The 25,871-nt window shown below is 38.5% G+C and overlaps 1 protein-coding gene across 3 annotated transcripts in view; it reads left to right on the top strand.

Moving 5' to 3' along the window:
• Window positions 1–25,871, top strand: part of Cped1 (cadherin like and PC-esterase domain containing 1) — a 241,967-nt gene that overhangs the window by 168,061 nt on the left and 48,035 nt on the right. The window contains exon 17 of one of the 3 annotated variants that reach the window (XM_069996639.1): window positions 5,916–8,695. The exons of the other annotated variants lie outside the window; for them this stretch is intronic. Coding sequence (XP_069852740.1) covers window positions 5,916–5,933 — 18 coding nt within the window. The 3' untranslated portion in view covers window positions 5,934–8,695. Of the gene's footprint in view, window positions 1–5,915; window positions 8,696–25,871 lie in introns of those variants that run through there. 3 annotated transcript variants of the gene reach the window in all.

Below are 25,871 nucleotides of genomic sequence, written 5' to 3' on the forward strand. Positions count from 1 at the left end.
CCATTGAAGTAGAACTTACCCTGTCTCTACACAGCAACACTGTGATGGATGATCATTCTTATTAGTTTTCCTTTTCTATTAAACATGTCAAGTTCCACAACTCTATATCTCATTGCTTATTAAAAATGAATTACAATATGAAGAATAGCAGTGAATTGCAGATTGTACTTTAGGACTTTCTAGTACCTCATAAAAGATAAAGGAGTTTTACTTGTAGAAAGTTATTAGAAAGGAATAAAGCTGCTACATCACTTTTTTATTTATTTTCTACAATTATTATGTTTTTCTTTCTTAATATGCTGCAAAACACTATTCTAAAGTCTCTTGGTTTTATTTATTAGTCTTTGAATCCTTTGAAATTAATAGCTACAAAAATAAATGTATGAGACTGCAGATTTATTTTTCAGACAAAATAATTACACATATACGTGCACACATATAAATGCATATATTCTACACACAAAAGGACAAGATTAACCCAAGAAATCCTTGTGCAGAGGTACTGTCCTCATTGTCAAGACATGTAAGATAATTTAAAAATATTTTCCTTTGTTCCTCCCACATTTTAATTAATGTCATTTTTTAGAGATTGTGGGAGGAGCTTTAATTATTTCATAGCACATATCAAAATAAAGAACTATTCATTTCCCAGTGATTGATTGAGGGTCCAACCATATAAATAATGATGATAATTCAAGCAAAGACTTCTCTTTTTTAATTTAATCATTTTAGGTGAACAGAGAAATATCTATAATCTATTGTTGCTAAACTGTCAGTATGAGCATCTGTTTTAAAGGATGGTTCTGAAGTGGAATGAGGAAAAGTTTGGACAAGCTGTAGATTAACCACACTGCTGGGCATGGTAACATAAACCTGTAATTCTAGCACTTGGGAGGCTGAGGCAGAATTGAGGGTTCAGTGCCAGACTGTGTTACACACTAAGCTTGGGGTCTTGAATCTAAATTTTAAAAATAAATTTGAAAGAGCCTTCATCTCGTAGTGACAATTAAGAGAACAGGGAAATTTCCTTATGCATTTATTTAAGAAATCTGAAGAACTTCTGGATGGATCTGAATGTTGTAGACATTATCCTGCCAGTATAAAATAAATAGATGTAAGTGTATTGTTTATTATTTTAAAAAACACTACTTACTGCTTCTTTCTGCCATCTCAGTTCTGACAGAACCTCGTGCTGGGCTGGTGTTTGTCTGAATATGTGCACTCGAGCACACCATCAGCTGACCTTGAGCAGTGGGATTTTCCTTGGGGATGAGAAACCTCCTGTACTACTTTCCCCATCATTTTGGTGCCTTGAATGTTGACATATAACATGGCTGTATGGCTTAAAATGCTGCTTTCCTAGAAGGAAGGGGGAGAGGGTGTTTAGTGGGTCTGCTGGCTGAGGAGCCAAAGTAAACCGTGGTATAAGCAGTGCCTCGTGGTGAAGTACATTCTTCTGCCAAGCATGTCATTCAGTTTTCAGAAATAATTTAGCTGCTGTGGACCATGTGGCGTAGAAAAGGACTTTGCTATTGGTTGCAGGGAAGATCTTGGTGAGGAAGATGGTGGGAAATTGATGCCTGTGAGCAATCTGTTGCTAAGAGCTCAAGAGAACACGACTTCCGTCTGCCCCGTTGGCACTAGCTGTATGCCTGCAATCTGTCAGGAGCCAGTGTGAAAGCGACCTGCAGGCTGCAGTTGAGTAGGCAGACAGCCTCCCTTGTACCTTCTGGCTGCTTGCAGCCATCAGCTGAATGCCTAATCAGTAGCTTTCGAAAAAGAGCACGATTAATAAAGCCATCAAATTGTTCTTCTCTGATTAGAGCAGCAACCATGTGGCAAAATCTATTAGAGCTTAGTTAGAGACCATTTTCATGGAGAAAATAAATTATTAAAGGGCAGATTTGTAGCACTGTAGGAAGACAGATTTGGCTGGGCTATTCCTTTCTCCCAGCTGTGAGAATTAAATGGGAGTCTGGGGACATGTTAAATTTAGTGCAGGACAGAGTTATAACACAGCAGGGGAAACCCTGTGACTGAAAGCACAAGCTCTCCTCAGCCAAATGCACATTGATTTTCCAAGGCTGAACGAAAAGAGTTTTTGCAGTTCTCTGCTCCTCTGGACACACTAACAGAAGGTTCTGGACTACACTTCATTCTTATCTCCCTCCCATCCCCGTTCTGTTTTAAAATCTCTTCCTGAAAATCTGGTTTGTCAGAGCAGAAGGTTCTTAATGAGACAAAAGGCAAAACTGCAACCAGGAACTGAGAACCATTCAGTTATCATTATGCTTAGCCTGACCGAACTCACTTTTCATTTTGTACAAGTTTCTGCTAGTTTAAGGGGGTCCAATATAAATGAAGACAGGGAGGAAAATTAGGGAGGGGGTAACAAGTTTGACAAGAAACGTACTTATTTCCTTACTTATGTAACTGTAAACCTTCTGTATATCACCTTGACAATAAAAAAAAAATGCAAAAGTAAAAAAAAAGTAGTAAGTGAAGACAAATGTTGGCTTCTCCAAAATTGCATACTAAAATGAAGAGCATTCAAACTTTGCCAGCTAACAGACTTGTGTTTTGTTTTTTCTTTACTTGTTCCTTAAGAAACTAATTCTTTTTTCCTAAAGGATACCAGATAATTCCTGAAACTGTTGAAAGAAATTCCAAACATGGTACTGGGCTCGAACTCGGGGCCTTGTCCTCTCACTTGGTTTGCTTTTGGGTCATGCTCTACACTTCTGCTAGCCTGGTTTTTGCTGATTATTTTGGAGATAGAGTCTGTAGGACCTTTCTTCCCAGGCTAGTCTTGAATGATGATCCTCTAGATCTCTACCTCGTGAGTATCTTGGATTATGCCTGTGAGCCACCAGAACCAGGCTCTAAAGCAGTGGGGGAAAAATAGTAACAAATAAGTTCCTTGATTCTGATTTCAAAATTTCTTGTTTTATGATTTTAATACTCCTTTAATCCATAAATATTTATTGATTATGCTATTTCAGATCACAGTAAGTATTACCAGGCATATGAAGTAGTAACAGTAGCTCAAATACTTTTGCCATAATCAGTATTGCTAATACAAAAAAAAATTCCTGGAGTAAAAATAATAGAAATGTCTTAGAAAGGACACTACGTATCCAACACTTTTCTAATCACTATAGAGAAACTAATTTATTCCTTATAGGAACAAAATGAGGAAGCCAAGCCACAGAGGACAAGGCTCAAGTCACACATGCAGGATCGAATCAGCAAAAGTAGGAATTATTGAGACAGAATTTATAATCATATGGTGTGTGTGTGTGTGTGTGTGTGTGTGTGTGTGTGTGTGTGTGTGTGTGTGTGTGTGTGTGTGTGTGTGTGTGTGTGTGTGTGTGTGTGTGTGTGTGTGTGTGTGTGTGTAGAGGAGAAAAGGCATAAATGTGCTGAGAAAAGTCCTGAGAGTGTCTAGATTATGGAGAGTTAACAGCTCTGGGGATAAACTTGGAATTGAGCGGTAGCTGGATGTGTAGATGAGGCTGGGTCTGGCAGGTCACAGAGGCCCAAACACAAGCTTAAGGTTTGCTGATTGTAAAGCAGATGAAGTTGACTATAGGAGATAAGACCAGAGAAGTAGATTGGGCCAAATTGCCAAAGCCTTGAAGGTTAACTGTAGAAGTGTGGCTTTTGCTTAATGCAAATGGGAAATTATTTGCTTTTGTTTTCAGTATGGGGGACAAGAGTTCAGAAATGCATTTAAAAGCTTAAAGTCGGTAACAGATTATACTTGGAGATGGAGAAAGAATGCATCCAGAGGATTAGAATAAGATTACAATGAAAAAGGCAATAAACAGTGTTTGGTTGGTAGCAGTTACTATATAGAAGACAATGTAGTTTCAGCGGTATGTTTTACTCTCAAGAAAAATAATATACTCTGACCTTGAAGTACAGATCTTTGTACTCCCAGCACTGGAGAGGCTGAGGCATGAGGATGGGTCTAAGGCCAATCTGAGATATTCTTGTCTTAGAACAATAAGAGAAATAAATCCAAAACCCTCAATATTTTATACCTTGTAATCTGTAAACTATAAAGGACTGAAGCAGCCTGATAAGATAGGCTTATTTATCTGTTGTTCAGACTTAAACTCCTGAATGTCTTGGGTATCCATCTCTCTTTATGGTTTCTGTATCCCTTTAAATGCAAGCTCATTTTTCACAATTACATTTGGCATGATTTCTTGGGTACAGACTATGGTTCTGCCTGAAAGATGAGTATATCAGATCCATTTTCCTTGCAATTCTTTTTGGATGGTGAGTATGAACAACGCAAGCACGCTTTTGTCTGATTGAAAGCATCTGCAGTGTATTCTCCATGGTGGAATTCCCTGCTTTTCACTCTGACTCATGCTTTGGAGATCAGTGCCCAGATCCTTCTTATTTTCCTTTCCATTCAGCCTTCACAGCAGCTGCTTTGAGGGCAGCTACCCTTTGGAACTAATTGAGCTACATCTACAGCCTTCTTTATATGGTCATGTGAAGTGCAAGCTTTCTCAAACCCCTTCACCTGGCTAGAGATAGAGTACCACAAGGTACTGCACACTGGCACAATAGTTTTACAGATGTAACTTGTCAGGTGGACAATCCTTCGAAATTCAACATGATTTACCAACGTGAGTTTCATTCTGAAGTGTCCATCTGTAACTGATACATGAGGTCCCTATCATGTATTGCTGACCTTTGCTACACAAATTTTCAAAGTTTAGCATGCACCTTGGAGGATCCTCTGAAGCAAGTAGCATCAGGAGTGTGGATTTTAACCTCTACTGGCTTTTGTTTTTCTCCTCACTAAGGAATAGTGGTATTCTGAATCATAAGAGACAGTGATGATCCTTTCAGCAAATATAGATCAAATGCCAAGGAAGACCTCTACAGTATCTAAATGCCCCTCAAACTAATGGCACGTACACAAATGCCACAACAATGATTGCTTTCAAGTAGAAATTACAGGTACACCTTGGCATTTCAATTGAGGAGCTGAGAAGACCCTAACAATTGGTCTCACAAAGTCAATATCAGTGTTGCACTGCTGGATGTGGTTCTTTGTGATTTACAACTGGGAAAATCCACACCTGCTGGGCTATAATAATGAGCAAGAGTGTGAATGCCTTGGAGAATAAATTCCAGCTCATGGGCTTCTCGAGCCAAGTCCAATCCTTTGCTTGCCAAGGAAATTAATTTAGCGAACAAGTGTGTTTTGATGTTGTCATTAGGTTTATATTCTGTCCACTGGCTGTAAGTACTAAATATTAGAGAGAAAAAGATAACGTGAGCTACATGTAGCCTTAAATTTTCTAGTAGTCACATTTGAAAAGTAGTGAAGAGGTGAAGTTAATTTTAATAATACATTTTTCAAGAAAATATAGTTTAATAATATATTATGCTGTAACATTTATATTTCAGTATCTAATAATGTAAGAATTATTGGTGAATATTTTAAATTATTTTTCTATATTGTCTTCCAAATCTGCTGTGCATTTTATAGTTACAACATATCTCATAAGTAGCTACATTTCAAATCTTCAATATCCAGACATATCTGATGGCCACCATAGTGTTACAACACAATCCAGAACAGCTAAAAATACAGCTTTTATAGAAGGTCTTTTTAGGTGATGATAAAAAATTAAACCTCGCAAACATCACAACATTGTAGTAATAGTCATAATGAACCAATTATGAAAGCACTTTTAAGAGTGATATGTAATAAATACTACTTTTCCTATCAGCTATTATGTTAAAAGTAGTACTGAGTAACTGGACTAAGAAATTCTGGGATAAATACAATTTCTTTTGATTTTCTGCTGGTGAAAACCTCTATGTTCAAGGTTTTATGTGTACATTTCCTATGCTTAATTGGTCATGAAATTGTGTTTCCACAGAGCATCTCTCAGGACTAGTGTTACAAGGAACACACTGTGGAAAATGCTGACTTAATCCCAATAAGTGCAGTAGGAATTTGGAAATCAGAAAAAGGCTGAATGGAGATGTCCAGGGAAGGCTTTATGGGATGTGATGTACCTTCAGTTAATTCTTCTCCAGTGTTTCCAGTATGATCTATTGTCACATTTGGCCCATTCTGCACTTCAATGTCTCTGTCAGAAGTTTGTGTTCATTAAAATAGTCTCTCCCTCTGTAACTTGGGGTAGTGCACATTATCAGCAAATAGAAGTGAATAGAACTTTTGTTAGAGATCAATGTAATGTAGAGCACAGAAGGGAAATGCACTTAGTAAGCCCAGGAAGAGCAAAACATAACACCAACAAGTTGACATTAAAAGGAACTGACAAGGAGGGTAAAGTGTCAACCTCATGGACACAGCAGACAATAGCCTCTCAGCTCCTTCTTAGCCCTTGAAGGATCTCTAGGTCATTCAATAGAAAATGTCCACATTAAAGGCACATGTGATTGGAAGAAAGCAAGGAAGAGCACTGAAGAGAAGGGTTCATGAAGTAAGGTAGGGAATTGCAATGTCAAGCTCTAACAAATAACTTAACATGGCTTCTTCTGCCTTTTGACAGATAAATCTGAGACACAAGGCAGGAGGAGACACAGGAAATGTAGGCCAGATTAGAAAAATGTGGGAAGATCAGATGAAAAGGACGAAAGAAAAAAAATTGCTTGGAGAAGAATGTCTAAAAAGCACATGTTTCCACCCAGCTAACCTAAGAAACACAACATTTACAGAAATGAATGATTTACAGATGAATGCCCAGGAAATTACATTCTTCACAGCTTTTTGCTTCTCTTCTCACATCGAGATAGGGGGTGATTAGTCTGTATCCCAGCCTGGGAAGCACTCTAGGAATCCAATTTCCCAATCTAGTTGTAAGTACAGCAGTTTATGGAGGAAGACAAAGCAGAAAACAACACCACATTATTTCATCTTCCCTCCTCCCTGTGTTCTTCACTTAACCATAGCTCCTATTTTCTCTTATTTGAAAAGTCCTTTCTCTAGAAATAGACTTCCTCTTTGGCCTAACAGGAAAGAAGAGATTTTGCCCACTGCTCCTGTCTTCTACCACTGATGACAATTGTTTAATGTTAGGTGACAGAGATATATTAAACAATATTGAGATTCTAAAGGAAGTTGGGTGTCAGTATAAAGTAATTAATCTTCAGCCATAAATTTTAGCCAAAGACAGTTCCCAGAACTCTTGAGTACATTTCAGAGAAAAGTGTTTCTACTCTAGACTCAGACATCAAAAAGAAAAGGCAGTTTTCTTCGTTCTACTCTCAGAAAGCCACTCCAAAAATGACCTTTGATTTAGCTTCCTATCCCCAGACAGACTCACTAAGCTTGTCCTTCTTATGTTTGGACCACCCAAAGAATGCACCAGGCTGAAGATCAAAGCACTCTGCAGTTCCCATTTGGTGACTGGGACAGCTCTGTGTTTGCCTCTGCTGGAGTTGGCACTAGATCTCCATCAGAAGAACCAGTCACAAGAATAGGGCGACAAGCTAGGGAAAGCATGAGGAAGTGGCAAGGATCCAGTATGCACAGTGTGAAGTCACCCTCTCTGCTTCCTCCTTGCACACAGTGCTGGCAGGAAATAGTACAATGAGAAGTTCAAGCCTGGGAGCTACTCTGGGCATCACGTGCAGTTAGTCTTCATCCAGAAATCATAATATTGTGATAGTCATGATGACAACAGGGCAAAGATTCAATGGAAAACAATGTGCTCTTATCCATTCTTTTCTAGAGATGAGCTTCAGAGTTTTCAAAACTCTGATTTACACCAGAATCCAGAGCAGAAGGGTAAAAAGGGCAGCAGTGGAGTGTACTGCATATTGATTAAAGTGAGTTATACAACTTGTGGGTAGAAATGGGAGGGAGGGAATAGGAGAGCATGAGGGAACAGATGACACCAAATGAAAGGAAATGTATTTATTACCTGATGCATGTAAATTAAATCCCTCTGTTTATCACCTCTATAATAACAATAAAGCCAATTAATTTTTTAAAAGTCTCACTGTCACAGTGAGAACAAAGGAGGATGGTCTTTTTTATTGTCAAGGTGAAATACAGGGGGGTCACTGCCTTATAAATAAGGCAGTGAATATGTTTCTTGTCAAACTTGCTATCCCTTCCCTTCTTTTTGTCCTGCTTTCCCACCTCCCATTTCCCAGGTTGGACAGATCATTTCCAACATATTGTTTTGTGTATATTGCTGTGGCTTTAGTCCCCCCCTCTTTGTTGTTCCCCTTTACTTCCCTAATTCAGATAAGCATATATACAATACCAGGGAACCAAAATCAAATACAGTGACAACAGGGGATATACCAGGGAAGAACATACAAAAGAAACAAAAAATTACATAATATACTAAAAACAACAACAACAAAGCCAAACCTCTTGTGTCCATGTCTTTGAGTTCATTTTGCTTAGCATCACCTTATATGGTCATATGTGCATAGCAATTGAGCTATTCTGCTCATCCATTAAGATAATCCTACATATATACTAATGATTGCAAATAATCAAACTATCGGACATATGTTTCTTTGGGTCTGGCTTACTTCACTTACTATGATTTTTTCCAAGTCTTTTCATTTCATTACAAATGGGGCAGTGTCATTCTTTCTGATAGAAGCAGAGAATTCCAGGGTGTGTGTGTGTGTGTGTGTGTGTGTATCACAATTATTTATCCATTCATCTACTGAGGGGCATCTGGGTTGGTTCCATTGAATAATGCTGCAATAAACATAATTGTGCTGGTAGCTTTAGTATGGCCTTGTTTGTGATCATTTGTATATATACCTAAAAGTGGGATTGCTGGGTCATAGGGGAGCTCTATGTGGAGTCTTTTGAGGAACCTAAAGGAGGATATTCTTAGGAGAGGATCACAAGGGCTCAATAGCTATGTTCATATGATCATACAAAATGATGCTTATCAAAATGAACTCTAAGAAATGGAAGCAAGAAGGTTTTTTTTTTTTGGGGGGTCCGGTCGTGGGGCCTGAACTCTGGGTCTGGGCGCTGTCCCTCAGCTCTTCAGCTCAAGGCTAGCGCTCTACCACTTGAGCCACAGCGCCACTTCTGGCTTTTTTCTTTTTGCTTGTGTGGTGCTGAGGAATCGAACCCAGGGCCTTGAGCATGCAAGGCAAGTGCTCTACCACTGAGCTACCTTCCCAGCCCCGCAAGAAGTTTTTTATTGTTTGTGGTTCTTTTTTTTCTTTCTTTTTTTCTTTGCTTTATTCCCTTCTGTCACCTTTTAATTTCTGTACCCTTTGTCTTGTATATAAGTTTATCTGATTTGGGGAGGGGAAGTGGAAGCACAGAACCATGAGACAAAGAATGAATCATTTCAGCAGTAAAAACCCACTAGACACTATGTTGGAAATGAACTATACAACTTGAGGGGGAGTGGAGCTGGGAGGAGAAAAACTGGGAGAGAATAAGGGTGGGGTTTACACAGTTCAGAAGGAAAAGTATTCATTGCCTGACTTAAACAACTGTAACCTCTCTGTACATCACCTTTACAACAAAAAAAATTTTAAATCTAACCAAAAAAATAAAAAAGCAAAATGTCATTGTGTACTTTTATGATAAACATTATCATGTTAGAAAAGACATATAGAGTGAAATGGGTATTATATTAGAACAAACATACCCTTCATCAGACATCGCTGTCTGTTGCAAGAAAAGTACTGCATGATCTCATATAGGGAATCTAAAAATACATACATAAGGGTAGGGTGGGTGATTTTGCTAACATGGAGAAATGTAGGTCAAAGACCACAAAGTAGCCTTCTATTTTTAGTATTTATTCTATTTTTATTGCTTATTCTACTTTAGGATTTCATTGGCCCCTGTGGTTAATATGCAGGGTAGGCAGTCACTAGACTAATAGAAACCTGACCTAAGGCCAGGTTAGTGTCCTTTGCTATCCTACCTGCAATCACTGATACAGCGCCTGCCAGGAAGGGCAGTGAGTATTTGTTGAGTAAATTAGTGGATTACTCATTGCCAAAGGCAGAACAAAGTTATTAAGTAGCAGTGTTGGTGCAAGGGTTTTTCACTTATTTTCCAAATATCCTCTTAAGTCTTTTTACCCAACAACTTTCCAAGATCTACTTGGTCCTCTATGCACCCACTACTTTTTCCCCCAGAATTGTACCCTTCTCTCAGGGTTAGGTTCTTGGTAATTCTGAAAGCAGTTGCTCCTATTTTAAGACCCACTGGCTTGCAGCCCATCATAAATAAAGATGACACACCTGGCCCACCACCAGAGGACATGATCCACCCATTTCAAATCTTTTCCACCCTTTTATCCCTATGCCCTAAGTCTCAGCAGATCATTAGCAAGATCAAAGTCAGCTGGAATGAGCCCGCAGTCACCCGAATTCCTCTATACCACCACAGATCCCACTCAGAGAGACAAGAGGTTCTTCCTCCCTCAAGAGGCTCCTTCTGCTCTGTCCTGTCTGCTAGAATCCTGGCTCCCAAAGTGATACATCAAAGTCATCCTTTCTACTACCTCCTTCTTCCCTATCAGCGAACATACAAGTCATCCCTATACTTTAAAAATCATTATTTTTCTATCTTGACTGCTGGGGCTGCTCGATTCTCTTTTCCCTCTCTATCTCTGTCACCAGCTAAGCTCCCTGTGGTGTGTCTGACAATAGATCATGCTATACCATGACAGAGGCCACAGTGGACTCCTCACTGCCCTCATTGCCCTTGCCCATAAGCTAATTAAAACACCAACAGCCTTCAGTGCACTTTGGCAACATGTCCTTAATCCCTTGTGCACTGCTTCACAGCTTCTGAGTTCAACTCTGAGTTTTATGTCTCAGGGAAACAAAAGCCGAAGAAGTTGTTAATAATTTCATGACTAGGCATGGGGGGGGAGAGGGAGAAGATGGGCAAATGAAGCAAGGGAGACGATGACAGGGTTCTATTTCATTTGAATGTTCAATGGCAGCAGAGGAAGAGATGACACAGAAGAGGAGAATGAGGACACAAAAGAGGCAGAAGACTGCTTGCCAGCTGGGTCTCACATTACAAGGCTGGCTCCAGGTCTGAGGCTGGGCCAGCACAAGGTCAGAGAGCCCACAATCCCCACTTCCACTAGAGATTCTGCTTTTGCCTCTGCTTCCATCCGCTCCCTCTTCCTGCTCTCATGGGACTGAGGCAGTGTCAGGCTGAGAAAGAACAAATCCACCAGTTCCTACAGCACCTCAGGCACTCAGCATTCTGGGACTGACCCAGACCTCTCTCATCTACTCTGTGATGTCCTTTTGTTCCTGAATTGGAAGGGGAGGGGGTTTCAAGTATGAACTCAGGTTCATTTTCTGACTAAGTAACAAACCTTATGGTATCCTTTTCTTTCTTTTTGTCGGTCGTGGGATTTGAACTCTGGGCCTTGGCGCTGTCCCTGAGCTCTTCCACTCAAGACTAGAGCTCTACCACTTGAGCCACAGCACTACTTTTGGTTTTCTGGTGGTTAATGAGAGATAAGAGTCCCACAGATTTTCCTGTCTGGGATGGCTTTGAACCACAGTCCTCAGATCTCAGCTTTCCTAGTAGATAGTATTACAAGCGTGAGCCACAGGCACCCAGCAAATATTGTTTTTGTTCTTTTTTTTTTTTTTGGCCAGTCCTGGGCCTTGAACTCAGGGCCTGGGCACTGTCTCTTAGCCTCTCTGTGCTCAAGGCTAGTGCTCTACCACTTGAGCCACAGCATCACTTCTGGTTTCTGTTTATGTGGTACTGAGGAATTGAACCCAGGGCTTCATGCATGCTAGGCAAGCACTTTACCACTAAGCCACATTCCCAGCCTTCCTTTCTTATTATTATGGTCTCTTGAAAGGACATAATCAATGATCCATAATAAAATTTCTGTTTCTTTTTTGTGTTGATTCTTGGACACTGTCCCTGTTGGGCCTGGGCACTGTCTCTAAGCTTTTATGCTCAAGTCTAGGGCTCTACTACTTGAACCACAACTCCACTCTGACTTTTTTGTGTGTTACGAATTGGAGAAAAGTATCTAAGGTGTCTTGCCTACATTGGCTTTGAACTGTGCTCTTCAGATCTCAGCCTCCTGAGTAGCTAGGTTGATAGGCGTGAGCCACCAGCAACGGATAGTTCATTTTTCCTCTTTTAAAAAAATTTATTGTGTGGAAGTGGTGCTGTGGCTCAATTGGTAGAGTGCTAGCCTTGAGCTGAAGAGCTGAGGGACAGTGCCCAGGCCCAGAGTTCAAGCCCCACGACTGACAAAAAAAAAAAAGGTGATAAAAAATTTTATTGTAAAGGTGATGTACAGAAGGATTACAGTTACATAGGTAAGGTCACGAGTACATTACTTTTTGGACAGTAATATCCCCTCTCTCATTTTCATCTGTTCACCACCCCCAACTGTCCCACACAAACTCGCTTACCTACCCCAACACAGTGTCTAGTGAGTATCACTGTTGCATTGATTCACCCTTTGTCCCATCATTTCTGTGATTCCTCTTCTCTTCCCCAAATCAGATAAACACAAACAAGACCAAGGGTACAGAAATCAAAAACAGTAACAACAGAGAATGAACCAAAGAAACAGAAGGGGCAAGAAAGAAATATGAAATAAAAGCAAACAGTACACAAAAAAAGAAAAGGAAAAAAATTCTCTTGTTTCCATTTCTTGGAGTTCATTTCAATCAGCATCATTTTATATGACCATATGCACATAGCTATTGAGCTCTTTTGAGCCTCTGTTAAGAATATCCTACACATACTCTAGTTACCATAATGGATCTACAAAGCAGGATTTCCTGAAGGAGAAAAAAGACTCAAGGCCTGGGAAGGGCAGAAGGAAATTATCTACAAATACGTATGATCAATTTTGCCAATGAACACACACACCTCCTGGAAGCCCTGTCTTTGGCTTGCTTCATGGGTGAAAATTCTGAAGCGTCCCATCTTCCCAACTCTGAACTGATGCTCCAGTGAAAGGCCTTTAACCACAGATCCTGAGCCGTGTTCAGATTGCTTGGTGTGTCCCTTCACAGAGTGTAGGTTAGTAGCCTGATGAACCCCCAGAGAGAGGCACATTATCTCATTTCCCTTGGCTACAGTACTGGTTAAAAGTGGAAAGAGTTATAAACAGAGTTACAGCTTCATTAAGCCCATGATGCAGGTCAAGTTTCCTGGCAGCAAGTTCTGCCCCAGGCTAGTGCTAGACATGTAGTCATTTATAGGCAGAAATAATAGAGGGTTATATAGCCCTTTCTTCACCATGTGTTGAGGCTTTATGTAATTGTTAATGTTTCTTTCCTGCAGAAAGCGGTCGGAGAAATAGAACCCCTTTCAAAGGTCATTGCCTAATCTTGCTGACTCAAAAGGGGGCTGCAGGCCACCCTCATAAAACATGGGTTTTCTTTTTGGGGACACACTTCCTTTTCATTATTAATTCAAGAAAAGACTGACCACTCTGGAAGGCAAGGCTAATTTTGTTCATGAAGATGTTAGATGAATTTTAATTACATCTGAAAACTACATGGTTGAATCCATTGATTGGTATAATACTATTTGGATTTTTCTTGGTTTTAAAGATTTGTTTCTCAAACTCACATGTTTTCAGATATAAACAATATGCCCGTGTTTTGTGAGCTCACTTGAAACAGTCATTTATTAACTAGATATAGAAAAAACACTTTTTTGGTGATATCAGAGTTTGAACTCAAGGTCTTGCCTTTGGTAGGCTCATGCTTTGACATTGGAACCGTGACCCTAACCCTATTCTTTAGCTTATTTTTCAGGTAGGGTCCTGATTTTTCTCAAGCTGGCCTCAAATGATAATCTTCCTACCTAAGCCTCCCACATAGTTGGGAATGTCAGCCATGTACCACCATGCCCAACTTGGCTTTGGAAATAGGATCTTTTCTGCCTGTCTAGACTCAAACCGATGCTCCCATCTTCAACTTCCAAGTTGCTCGGATTACAGGCATCAGCCACAATACTCAAGCTGGGAATGAAATAATGTCATACAACTTGTGGATTTATTAGACGCACTTATCTCTCAAAGAAGGGATGCTTCCATTTTTTAAATTTTTACTAAGCCATTTACTTCAACTTTCCTTTGCTTTCCTCTCTATAAGAAATTCTGAGTTGTTTGTTCATTTTCCCACTACTGGAAGATTGTGCAGGTGCCTCTCAATTGACATAAAAACTTCTCTCTTCACAGGTATTTTGAGATACTATCTTTTTTTCATACTTTTAGAGATTTCTGGCATTGCTGTTGTTTTTATTTTTATTTTATTCCTGAAAACTGAAATCCAGTTATGACTGACACAATTTACTCATTAAGGTCTGAAATAGCATCTATACCTTAGATTTTTTTTAAAATAAAATTTATGCCACTCATTTGATTTACTGCTTTGGAAATCCTCTAAGAGGCCTCCAGTATAATGGTTATTGTTCTTACCATAATGCTTTGTTCACTCAGAAATTTTTGAAAGCTTAAAATGTTTTATGAATCTGTTCAGTTCAAACCTATTATGAATATGCAGAAACTACAGGCCTCTTTAAAACAGCATTGCAAATAGGTAGGAAGCTAAGGGTTCACTGGCCCATTGTTTACGCACAGCCAGTTCAATGCTGAAAGTTGAATTTGCACCAATCCTAGACTTTAGTATCTATGGAAAGTCAGCTCAGGCTGCAGGCAGAAGTGTCCATCTCCACACTTGCCTCTTAGAAGCTTTGCTCTCAGAAAAATCTTGTCAGATGTTCGAAGTGTGTGAAATCAGTGACAGTTATTCTCATTCCTCCCTTCTTAAATATAAACTAAGTTAGATTCAAAAAGCTTCAACTACCTGGACATAGCTCCTGGCTCAAAGAGGAAAAGAGGAGTTGAATACAGGGAACTGGAAAATGGAGAGCTTTTCTTGAGATGCTAATCAAAGCAAAATAATGATTTTGCTCTCCGTAAGTGTTAAAGAGATTACTAAGAAACTTTGACTTCTGTTTTCCAGAAGGATGAGCATTAAGTAGGTCAAACTGAGCAGCCAAGCATTATGAAAATTAATAGTACCAATGAAGTATAGTCACTTTACAGAAAAATACTTTTTAATGGATACCTACTCCTCAAATTAAAATATAGATTTCTTACACATGGTAAGAACATATCTATAGTATACAACAATCACAGTGATTTTCTAATCAATGATTATTTTACATTTTTATTTTTCCAAACAATACAAAAATATTGTGAATATGGTGTATATGGCAGATTTTTTGATGCTTTGCTATATGCATATTGCCACAAAGATCACACTGAGCCGGGCACCGGTGGCTCACACCTGTAATCCCAGCTACTCAGGAGGCTGATATCTGAGGATCGCAGTTCAAAGCCAGCCTGGGCAGAAAGTCCGTGAGACTCTTATCTCCAGTAAAACACCAGAAAACTGGAAGTGGCGCTGTAGCTCAAGTGGTAGAGCACTAGCCTTGAGCTGAAGAGGTGAGGGACAGCGCTCAGGCCCAGAGTTCAAGCCCCACGACCAACCAAAAAAAAAAAAAAAAGATCACACTGAAAATTAAATGTCTGTCATAGGAGACAGCCTGAATAAAGACTATTACTTGATACACAGATACACAGAAAAATTGCTACAAATAAATAAAAGGGTATATTCATAGAATATATGGCTACAATATGTTCATAATATGTAACTTTCTGAAAAAGGAAAACATGCAGCTAATTCAAAGTTTGACTTATTCCCAGGAATAATTTCTTCATTATGCCAAATAAGTATTTTGCATCATAAAATATCTTTTGTTTCTATTTTTTTTAATGAGTAAATGGATGACACTTGTTTCCATATAGCTTTGAAGTACTTTCTTTTAGTCATTGCTGCTACATATGAGATTTTGTTTTTTTTACTCATGAGTCATCACAAAACAAATGATTCCAAGTGATTTCTTAGCTCAGTGTTTTTTTATATTCCTCCTCTGAGCAGCTGGCTGAGTATATATTGGTTGTGATTAAGCTTATATGAGTTTCTTTGATAGATTTCATAAAAAATTACTGTCTCATGTCAGGCATTAGTGGCTCATTTTTACCTATAATCCCAGCTACTCAGGAGTCTGTGTTGCAAGACAGCCCAGGCAGACAAATTTATAAAAATTTTATCTTCAATGAATCAGCAAATAACTGCAATAGGAGACATAGTTCACGTGGTAGAGTACCAGATGCAAGTCAATGCTTGAGGCCTTGAGTTCAATCTCTAATATCAGCAAAGACACACACACACACACACACAGACACACACACACACACACACACACACACACACAACTATCTTTGAATGACTGAGCTATCACCATTTTTTCACAATGGCAACTTGCTCGACATATGAAACACATAATGAGGGATCTTTTGCCATTCTAATAACTAGTATAGCATTTATTATTCCAATAAGCCTTTCAGAGGACAATTAAGATAGAATCTTTAAATTTCAGGGAATACCATAGTCAATGGTAAAAACAATGACCAACCTAGTGAATAGTTTAGCTTGGATAGTAATTTTTCCCCAGTGATCAACCTTCTCTGTGAATACATTCGATTCTCTACACAACTCTAATTAATATGTCTACATGGGGCGATGTAGAGGACTCAGTCAGAATCAGTCTAATGCTAGGCCACTTTGGTTTGGCTCTCTCAAAGTCAGGCCACATAATGAAGTCTTAAGACACAGATGGCCTTTGAAAGATAAATCACAGAAGAGCAATAGTATCAGATCTGGGCACAGTACAACTCTAAGATGTAGAACAATACTAGCTGTCTGACTTTAAAGGAGTATAACCCAATTCCTGCAGGCCAGGCAAGCATCTGTGCTGAATGACACCAGGATCTGAGAAGAGCTGTGGCCTAATGTGGAGAAATGACATATTCTGGAGATCAACTTGCAGATTATTGAGGAGTGGGAAAGGGGGCAGGTCTATTGAGCATGCTACAGGGGAAGTAGGGGAGGCCCAGTGACTTTAGCTGGAAGGCGAGAGCAGCATGAAGAGCGAAAACTGTGGAGGCTTACAGAGATGTGATCTGTATTATACAGATGCGTTTGGCAGAACTGGCCTTTGGATGAAAGAGTCACTCATCCCACATAATAAGTTGTGACAATCCCATAACAGTAGTGATCAAGTCATAGACATGGCATTCAAAATTCAGGAAATAATGAGCTAATTTATAACCTCCAGGGAGTTTAAGGCAAGCTAAAATGGTAACCATATACCATGAAATCTCCCTAGGATAACTTCTGTCTTAACTGGGGCCATGACCCTTAACCTTCTTTAAAATATACCGTGCCAAGGACAATAGCACATTTTCCACAGGGAAATGCCAACTATTCACTGGGCATCTTAGCTGACAATATCAAAGCTGAACTGATATAGCTGGATTGGGTTCTGAACAAAGTTCTTGCGTAACTGTCACTGTCTGCTTTATATGTCCCCAAACAAGCTAGACAAAGTCCACTTCCAATCTATTCCAGATTGTCTTGTATATTTTATGGTGGACTAAATCACAAGCTAATTTGTCAGTCAGGGAGGGAAAAAATAGCAATTTATAAATCCAAATTCAGTCTCAGAACTAAAGTACACCCAGTTCTTTTTGCAGGCAGGAACAGATGCTTGGGTCTCTCCTTTCCCTTGTGTTCTGTTTTCTCTTCTGCTTGGAAAGCCGTCTACCTCCACCTGTGTCTGGTGAGCTCCAATCTACTCCAAGTTCAAACTGCAATAACTCCTCTGTAAAGCAGGCTCGATCTTGTTCTTTGTGCGCACACTGTATCTTAATGATAGCATGCAGACTTTCTGAATGGAACAGTCTTCCTAATAGCATTCAAGGCTTTCTACTGTGATCGTATGTTTACATATCTGATTTCTCTGCCAGTACTTCCTGAGGGGAAGGGTGGTGGCTGGTGCATGTAGATATTAAAGCAAATGCCTGTTCACGGAACTAACTGAAAAAAGAAAAGAAAGAAAGGAAATGTCATTTACTATCTATTTCCTTGGAGAACTGAAAACACATGTCAGATGAACATTGATGATTTTGAAAATCATATTAAAACATGTATTTTCTTTGATGATAGGCAATGATATATAAATATTTATTTGTTCATTGTCTACCATGACAATTAATTTAAAATCTTCAGTTAATGAGCACATCCCTAATGTGCCATTGTTGAAGGTAGAAGTTAATATATTTGTGCAGCATGAAATGGAAAGTTGCTTTGTGACATTTTTCTGCAGGAGGGGTAAGTCTGTCCTGAATTACTCAGACTCTTGCCTTGTCTCACTTTGGACCAACTGTAAGCATTTCCCATGCAGCTGGTTATGTTTAGAAATGCCATCTGTAGCCACGGTGAAGACTTAATTGGTCTGTAAATATTTCACAAACACAACCTTTGTTTCTTCATACAGTGTGCTTTGCTTTATTTTGTTTTTGCTTTTCAGTCTACGAAGCATGGTTTGAAGTCAGATAAAGCCATACTTCAAACTCCGAACTGTTCCACTTTTTAAGCTGTGTGACTTCAGTCAAGCCTCCTCCGAATGCTCCAAATGTTTGTTTCCTCATCTGGTAAATGAGAATAATAACTTCCACCTGAAACACTTGCAGAGCTTGCATGCTTTGATGGGTAGGAAGTGTTTCACTCAGATTCCTTCAAGTGGAATTTCCCTTTCCAATTGCTCCCCTCCCCTGAAGCTATACATAAGGTAAGGCAGTCCATGTACCTTAGCTCTTCTTGAGCCTATGCATTGTCTTCCTTCCATTCCTACATATTTTAAAAGCAAATGCCTATTGGTCTCAGTTTTTACTATGGAACAAAGTACTTTTTTTCTTTTGTCGGTCGTGGGGCTTGAACTCTGGGCCTGGGCGCTGTCCCTCAGCTCTTCAGCTCAAGGCGAGCGCTCTACCACTTGAGCTACAGCGCCACTTCCTCAGTTTTTACTATGGACTGCTTGTGAGTGCCAATAAAATGTGACTGTATGGAGCAATTTTGCTGCTGTAGAAAATAGAGCGTGATTAGAAACCTCTCACAAGCTAGACTGTCCTACTGTGAATGACTTTTGTCTTCAAGAAAATTTTCAAACAACTATCAAACTACGCTGAATGGGTCTTAATTTTTTAGTAAAAATTGATTTTGGTGGTACAGAAAGTTATCAGATTCCTTTTACTAGTTTCCCTTACTCTTAGCATGATATATTTGACAATACTAAAATTTTAATATTCGTATAGTATATCTAACTTAACCAAGCACTTTGAATTTACTGTTTTCCTTCAAGTACTCTGTGTGTGTGTGTGTGTGTTTGTGTGTGTGGTGTATGTGTATGTGTGTGTCTACTTGGATATAGGTAAGGTTTCAATATTGCTTTTCAGTTATCCTGTTTGCTTCTCTAGTCTGTGCGTGTTCTGTGGTCTTTCTTTTTCTTCCATGACGTTCACATTTGGAAGAATAAAGGTCAGTGACTTTGAAGAATGCATTGTAAGTTAGAAATATGTGAGGTTTTCTACTGATTAAGTAAAATAACACATTTGTGTAAATTATGTTTCAGAAGAGTCAGGCATAGTTGCTCACACCTATAATCCCAGCACTCAAGAGACTCAGTCAAGAGAATCCTGAGTTCAAGGACAACCTAGCCTAGCCAGCTAGACTATGTCTCAGGAAATAATAGTGTAGAGGCATTTGTGAACTTCTGCTCATTGAGTACATTCAGTAGGCTTCTCCAGTATAATGTCACATTGCCCATGTGTAATTGATCAATATTTTATAAGACTGACGTTTGGACTCTTCCCAAAGCATTTGTAAAGGCATGATTAGCATGTATAAAAATGTAAGAAACTGCCCTGTTATAGACACAAACATTTCATGAGTGCATAATTTGCAATTGTTAGAATATTTAAACTAAAGATAGATATTAACTTTTGATCTCACAATTATATATCTATATAATTGCAATTAAGTTTTAATATTAGCATGTAATATTAGCATTTCCTCCCAGACAGAACTTAGTTCCTCTTAACATGATTTGAACTTAACTATGATATACTATAAGCTGCTCAGTGAGTAACCTCTGCAAAATTAATGAGTATTGAGCAATTTCTATTAAAGTTTCAATAGAAAATAGAATTTATAACTTTAAGACATGTGACAAGATCATTGTTTGCAGTGTAACGTATTCCATATGTTGTATAAACTAACTAGAACTAACTAGAGTGGTGGAACACAAACTTTTATACTGGACAATCAAGTTCACATGTAGATTAACCAAGCTCTTTTTTTTTTATTATCCTTCTATTTTTTTTTTTGGTTGGTTGTAAGGTTTGAACTCAAGGCCTGGGCTCTGTCCCTGAACTTTTTCCCTCAAGGCTAATGCTCTACCACTTTGAGCCACAGTGCCACTTCCAGTTTGAGAAGGGAGAGAAGGTTAATTGGAGATAAGAGTCTCACAGACTTTCTTGCCCAGGCTGAGTTTGAACTGCAATCCTCAGACCTCAGCCTCCTGAGTAGCTAGGATTACTGTGTGAGCCACCAGTGCCTGGCCCTTCAATCTAGTTTTCAAGCATGTTTAATTGTTGTACATTTGTGGTTAAGACCTGTGAGCTCCACTCACAAGTATATAAGGCCAATGTTCCAATTCTATCCTCTGAGCTCCATATATATGTCTACCCATTCAGGGTAATGAATAAACCCCCAAAACCTTGTATGTGTCAGGGCCTATGCTAGGTCCTGACAGAGAAAAAATAGGAGAATAGTGAGACTAGGACAAGATATATCATTATACCTGGAAAAATATACTCAGTTCAATATAATGTTATCTTCATAAAAATTTTAATCAGCTAACATATTTAGATGTAAATAAAATTAGCATCCCCAAACAAGGAAAACCACATGCTTTATCATGTAAAAATACCTCAAAGACATGGATCACATAATAGCTACAATTTGAGATTATGCGTTTAAAAAAAGCTGAACTTTGCTTGTGGATCTAAGAACAGTAGCTAAAGCAGCATTTGTAATAAGTGTACTAATTGTGATGTATTTGTTTTCTCATTATTACTTATTAATAGGCATATACTGTAATTTAAAGTCAAGTCACTGCTTCAGAGTGTTAATGGAGCAGAATAGTACTTGATACCATTTTTTTGGTTGAAATGTAAGACAAAATTGCGAAACAAAATTATTTGATTAAGTTAGAGGCAATAATTAGTTTGTTTGAAGGGTGACACATATATTTCAAAAAATTTTAAGTTTTTAGTCATGACTATTAAATGGGAAGTTAGTTTAAATGATAATAATTTAAATAATGGCAATAATACCATCATTAATGACATCAATACCCTAATGATATAATAGTGTGGAAATTTCTGTGGAGCAGGTAATGCTCCAAGTTCAAGATTTCTGTGAATTTTACTGTTTCTCATGAGACTTTGTTATATTTGTTGGCCATTAAACCATATGAAGCATTAACTGGGCTCTAAGTACACATTACTCTAATAGTGTGGCTACTTACATTTCTGAATAATTTATGAAATGCCACAGAAGACATGTGTGTGTGCATGCACATGTGTGTATAGAAGTAGGTGTATTTGTGTAGCTTTTGCCACAAAGAATGCAGATTGGAAATGCCCATCTGGTACCCATAGCTAGTAGAGCTGCATGTTTTACTAAATATTCAACTGTCTTAGCTCCATTCAGAGAGGACATTTCTTCCAAAGCTACATCTTTAAGGATCAGAACCTCATATGCTTTTATAGTAGATTATTTATAAGTTGAAGGAGTTATTCAATTATTTTCAGTAGAACTAAGCAATATTTCCTGGGAAGACCTGCTTACTGCTTAAAATATGGCAAATATTTATTATTATGATTACTGTCACCATTGTTAGTAAGTACATATCAGCTAAAAGTTGTCCTTAGAAATGTCTCTAACCTAAACATAGGTCCCATGGTTTCCCTTATTTGCAATAGTTTGTACATGTATGAGTCAAGCAGAAAAGGTCAGATAAGGTGATGTTAGGAAAATGAACCCTAAGGTATGTATTCAAATGTTTTTTTTCTTTCATGCATTTGTTTCTAACGCATTTATAAGATTATTTCTTTGTTGCTTTGTATGTCCCTCCTGCACAGTATAACCCCTGCTTTCACTGTATTTGATGTCGGTATAATTTGTGGAGGGGAAGGGGAAAAACAAGTCATTTAAATAAGGATACAGGTGGACCCGTTGCAACAATGAGAAGTACAAGTTGTCATGTCAAAAACGAACTTTACAACATTGGTGGGGGGGGAGAGGATTGGGTGGGGGGGCAGGGAGAGCCTATGAAGGTATGTGAAGGGGAAACAAAAGAGGAGGCAACAATGCTTGATAAGAAATGTACTCATTATCTTGCGCATGTAATTGTAACTGCTCTGTGCAGTATTTTCACAATAAAAAATAAATAAATAATAATAAAAAGAAATGTCTCTAACATAAAGCCTATTTTGAATCACTGCGATTTCTGTTTTAGCCTACAAAGAATTAAGTTTGCTCTTTGGAATATTAAATAACATTTCCATGATGTCCTTCTATTGTTGTTATTGTTTTGTTATTCCCAAACTGATCCACATTCTTCAAAGTACAAGAGAACCCAAAACAGAATGATGTCCAGCGCCAACTCCACACTTCTTTTGTTCACAAATCAAAGAGAACTGCACATTTTATCTATCTAAACATATAAACTTTGTCTTTTCACTTGCCTTTACATCTACCCTTCTGGATTCCATCTGGAACCCAAACCAAAAGTGCTCAGCAACCACAATAAAGGCTGCTTTCCACGGGGCTTCTAAGCTCACTGAAAGTGGGAAACAGTGATTTCACAGACCCCATCTCCTCAGATTTTCTAGTGCAGAGATTAGTATGCATTTCTAAGCTGCATCTAAAGGTACCTTTCATGATCAATTATCAGCATCTAACACCCCATAGGCTCCTTCTTAGCTGATTTGAAAACTATTTAGAATGAAAATAAAAGAAACTTCCTATTAGCTCAGAAATTTGGAATGCATGATAAATAAGAAATATTCCACATTTTGATGTCATGTCAGTATATGTAACTGGAAATCTTGAATTCATTTGCTTATAATTTGTTTTAGTTTCCCTTCTTTCTGAGTTCTTTGCAGATTAACTTAAAATTCTAGTGTAATAGAATGTATGGCCATTCTTTAAATTATTCATATTTAGTGAAAAAAAATCACATTGTCTCACATTAGAAAATAGCCCATTACTATGTGGATCTAATGTGTGATCTAATGTATAAATGAATGTGTAATCTTATAAATCTATGAATATCTTCACTCTGCATCCTTCTTTTTTTGCTACGTAATAATTTTTTTATTGTGAAAATACCATACAGAGGGTTTACAATTACATGAGCAAGGTAATGAGTACATTTCTTATCAAGCATTGTTGCCTCCTCCTTTGTTTCCCCTTCCCATCCCTTCCCATCTCCTCCCTCCCCCATCCTCTCCCCCCTCACACCAAAGTTGTCAAGTTTGTTTTTCAACATAACGTCTTGTACATCTCATTGTTGCAATGGGTCCACCTGTATCCTTATTTAAACGATTTGTTTTTCCCTTCCCCTCCCCAAATTATACCAACATCAAATACAGTGAAAGCAGGGGTTATACCATGGGGGAGGGACATACAAAGCAACAAAGAAATCATCTTATAAATATGTTAGAAACAATCGCAAGAAAGGAAAACCATTTGCATCCTTCTTTTTTAAGAATTATGAAATGTCATACTGTGGAGATATTTTAGGGATTATTTATCCATGTTTGTAGTAACACATACGTGGGTTCATGTCCAATTTTCTGTTAGTATAACAAGTACTCTAATAAATTTTCTTTATACTTTATTGAATGTATTCTTAAAATTAGGTACATAGTGGATTACTAGTCTATAAATGCAAACTAGGTACTGGTGGCTCACACTTAACAATCCTAGCTACTCAAGAGGATCCTGGCTCAAAGTCAACCTGGGTTGAAAAGTCTGATACTCCATCTCCAATGAAGCACCTAACTGCCAGATAGGAGGTCTAGGTTAAGTGGTTGAAGTGTCAGCACAGGAAAGCAGAACAAGTGCACATTCTGATAGAGGGAAGGGGGAGTTAGTACAAGTCAGGAGCAGAAGGCTCATCCTGTAATCCTAGTAGGTTGGAAGGCAGAAGATGGGAGGCCAGCTCAGACAGAAAAGTTGGGGAAACCCTTCTCAACCTGTAGCTGGGTGCAGTGATGCATGCCTGTTATCCTAAGCCTTAGGGGAGGATGTTGGTTTCAAACCAGCATAGGTAAAAAGGTCCAAGAGACTCCATTTCCCTGGATGAAGTGGTGTGTACCTGTGATCCCAGCAGTTAAGAGGAGCCTAAACTAGGCAGAGTGTGGCTCAGGCATGTACTTCAGTAGGAAATGAAAGCCTATCTCTAAATTAGTCAGTGAAAAGCAAGGGCTTGGAACCATGGTTCAAGTGGTAGAGCACCAGCCTAGCAAATGTGAGGCTGAGTTCAATCCCAATACCTCCAAGAGTAAACATAAGTCTGTCATTACTTGTATAGGCATTGAGAGACATTTCCACATTGTCCCTAAAGACACTCAGTTCTCTTAATATGAATGTACATACATTTTCTTCAAAACATTCAGTTTTCTGTCTAGTGTTATATGCAAAGGATGAGTGCTGTAATTATGTCTTGCCAATGTGTACTTAAACTAATTATTCTGTAAATATTCATTGGACTTCTAATGCTGTAAATCACACAACCACTACTCAGTAGTCTATAGATGACAGACTGTAATACTAAAAAAGCAGTTGCTAAATTTGGAGGCAATCTGGAGGCAGAAATTAATTCATTTCTTTGCAATAAGAGGCAATTCTGTTCAAGGAACCCACTTAGAAACACTCTGAAAGAAAAACGCAAACATAGAAGAGTGAGGTAGATCATTTGTCAGTTATCTGGAAAGTGCTTATTTTCTAGATACTTAAAAATGTTAAATTTAGAGTTATAGGTAATGCCATTCCAATACCCTAAAGAAAAATGTGTATGTATGTGTACATGTATATGCATTCTAAGGGACCTAATCAGCTCATGTTTACATGTATGTCTCATGTCTTCTTTTCTGTTCTTTTGCCTTATTGATGGAGGACCCCTAAATCCATTTTTATTATTTCCTTCCATTGATCTCATATATTGACAATATCTTCAAATGGCAACCAGAATTTAAATGCGTACTACATACCCTACGTTATGCAAAATGCTATGAACACAGGATACTCACTGATTTTCTGATCTGGGCTTACATCATGGATTGACTCACACTGAACCCTGACCAGGCATGGCTGTATCTGAAAGGGCATCATGTTATGCAGGTTAACTGTGAATAGCTAGCTCTCATCTGGGATTAGGATGATGGTGGAGTAAGAGGTAGAGAATGTACCAAACACTTCCCAGAATGATTGATCAAAGCAGTGATGACCTGTATTTAGGCAAGTCAGCAATGTGCTAAGGTGAAGGGTCAAAGACCTAAAGGGATAAAGACCTGCACTGAACTCTCAACTCAGTCATTCAGTATTTTTGTTTTCTTAGCTCTACAATGAGGGGAGTAGTTGTTATAAGAAAACAATGAGATAATCTTTGTAAATATAAGATGATGCTAAGCGAAATGAACACCAAGATATGGATGCAATAATTTTTTTCTTTGTTGCTGTTAATGTACTGTGTGATCTTCTTCCCCACTGTGGTATAACCCCTGTTGTCAATGTATTTGATTCTAGTGTCCTGCATCTTGTATATATATTTTTCTAATTTGGGGAGGGGAGAGGAAATAACA

This window comes from Dipodomys merriami, unplaced genomic scaffold (assembly GCF_024711535.1).
Source record: "Dipodomys merriami isolate MVZ:Mamm:240054 unplaced genomic scaffold, mDipMer1.0.p SCAF_5, whole genome shotgun sequence".
NCBI classification, from domain to species: Eukaryota; Metazoa; Chordata; class Mammalia; order Rodentia; family Heteromyidae; genus Dipodomys; species Dipodomys merriami.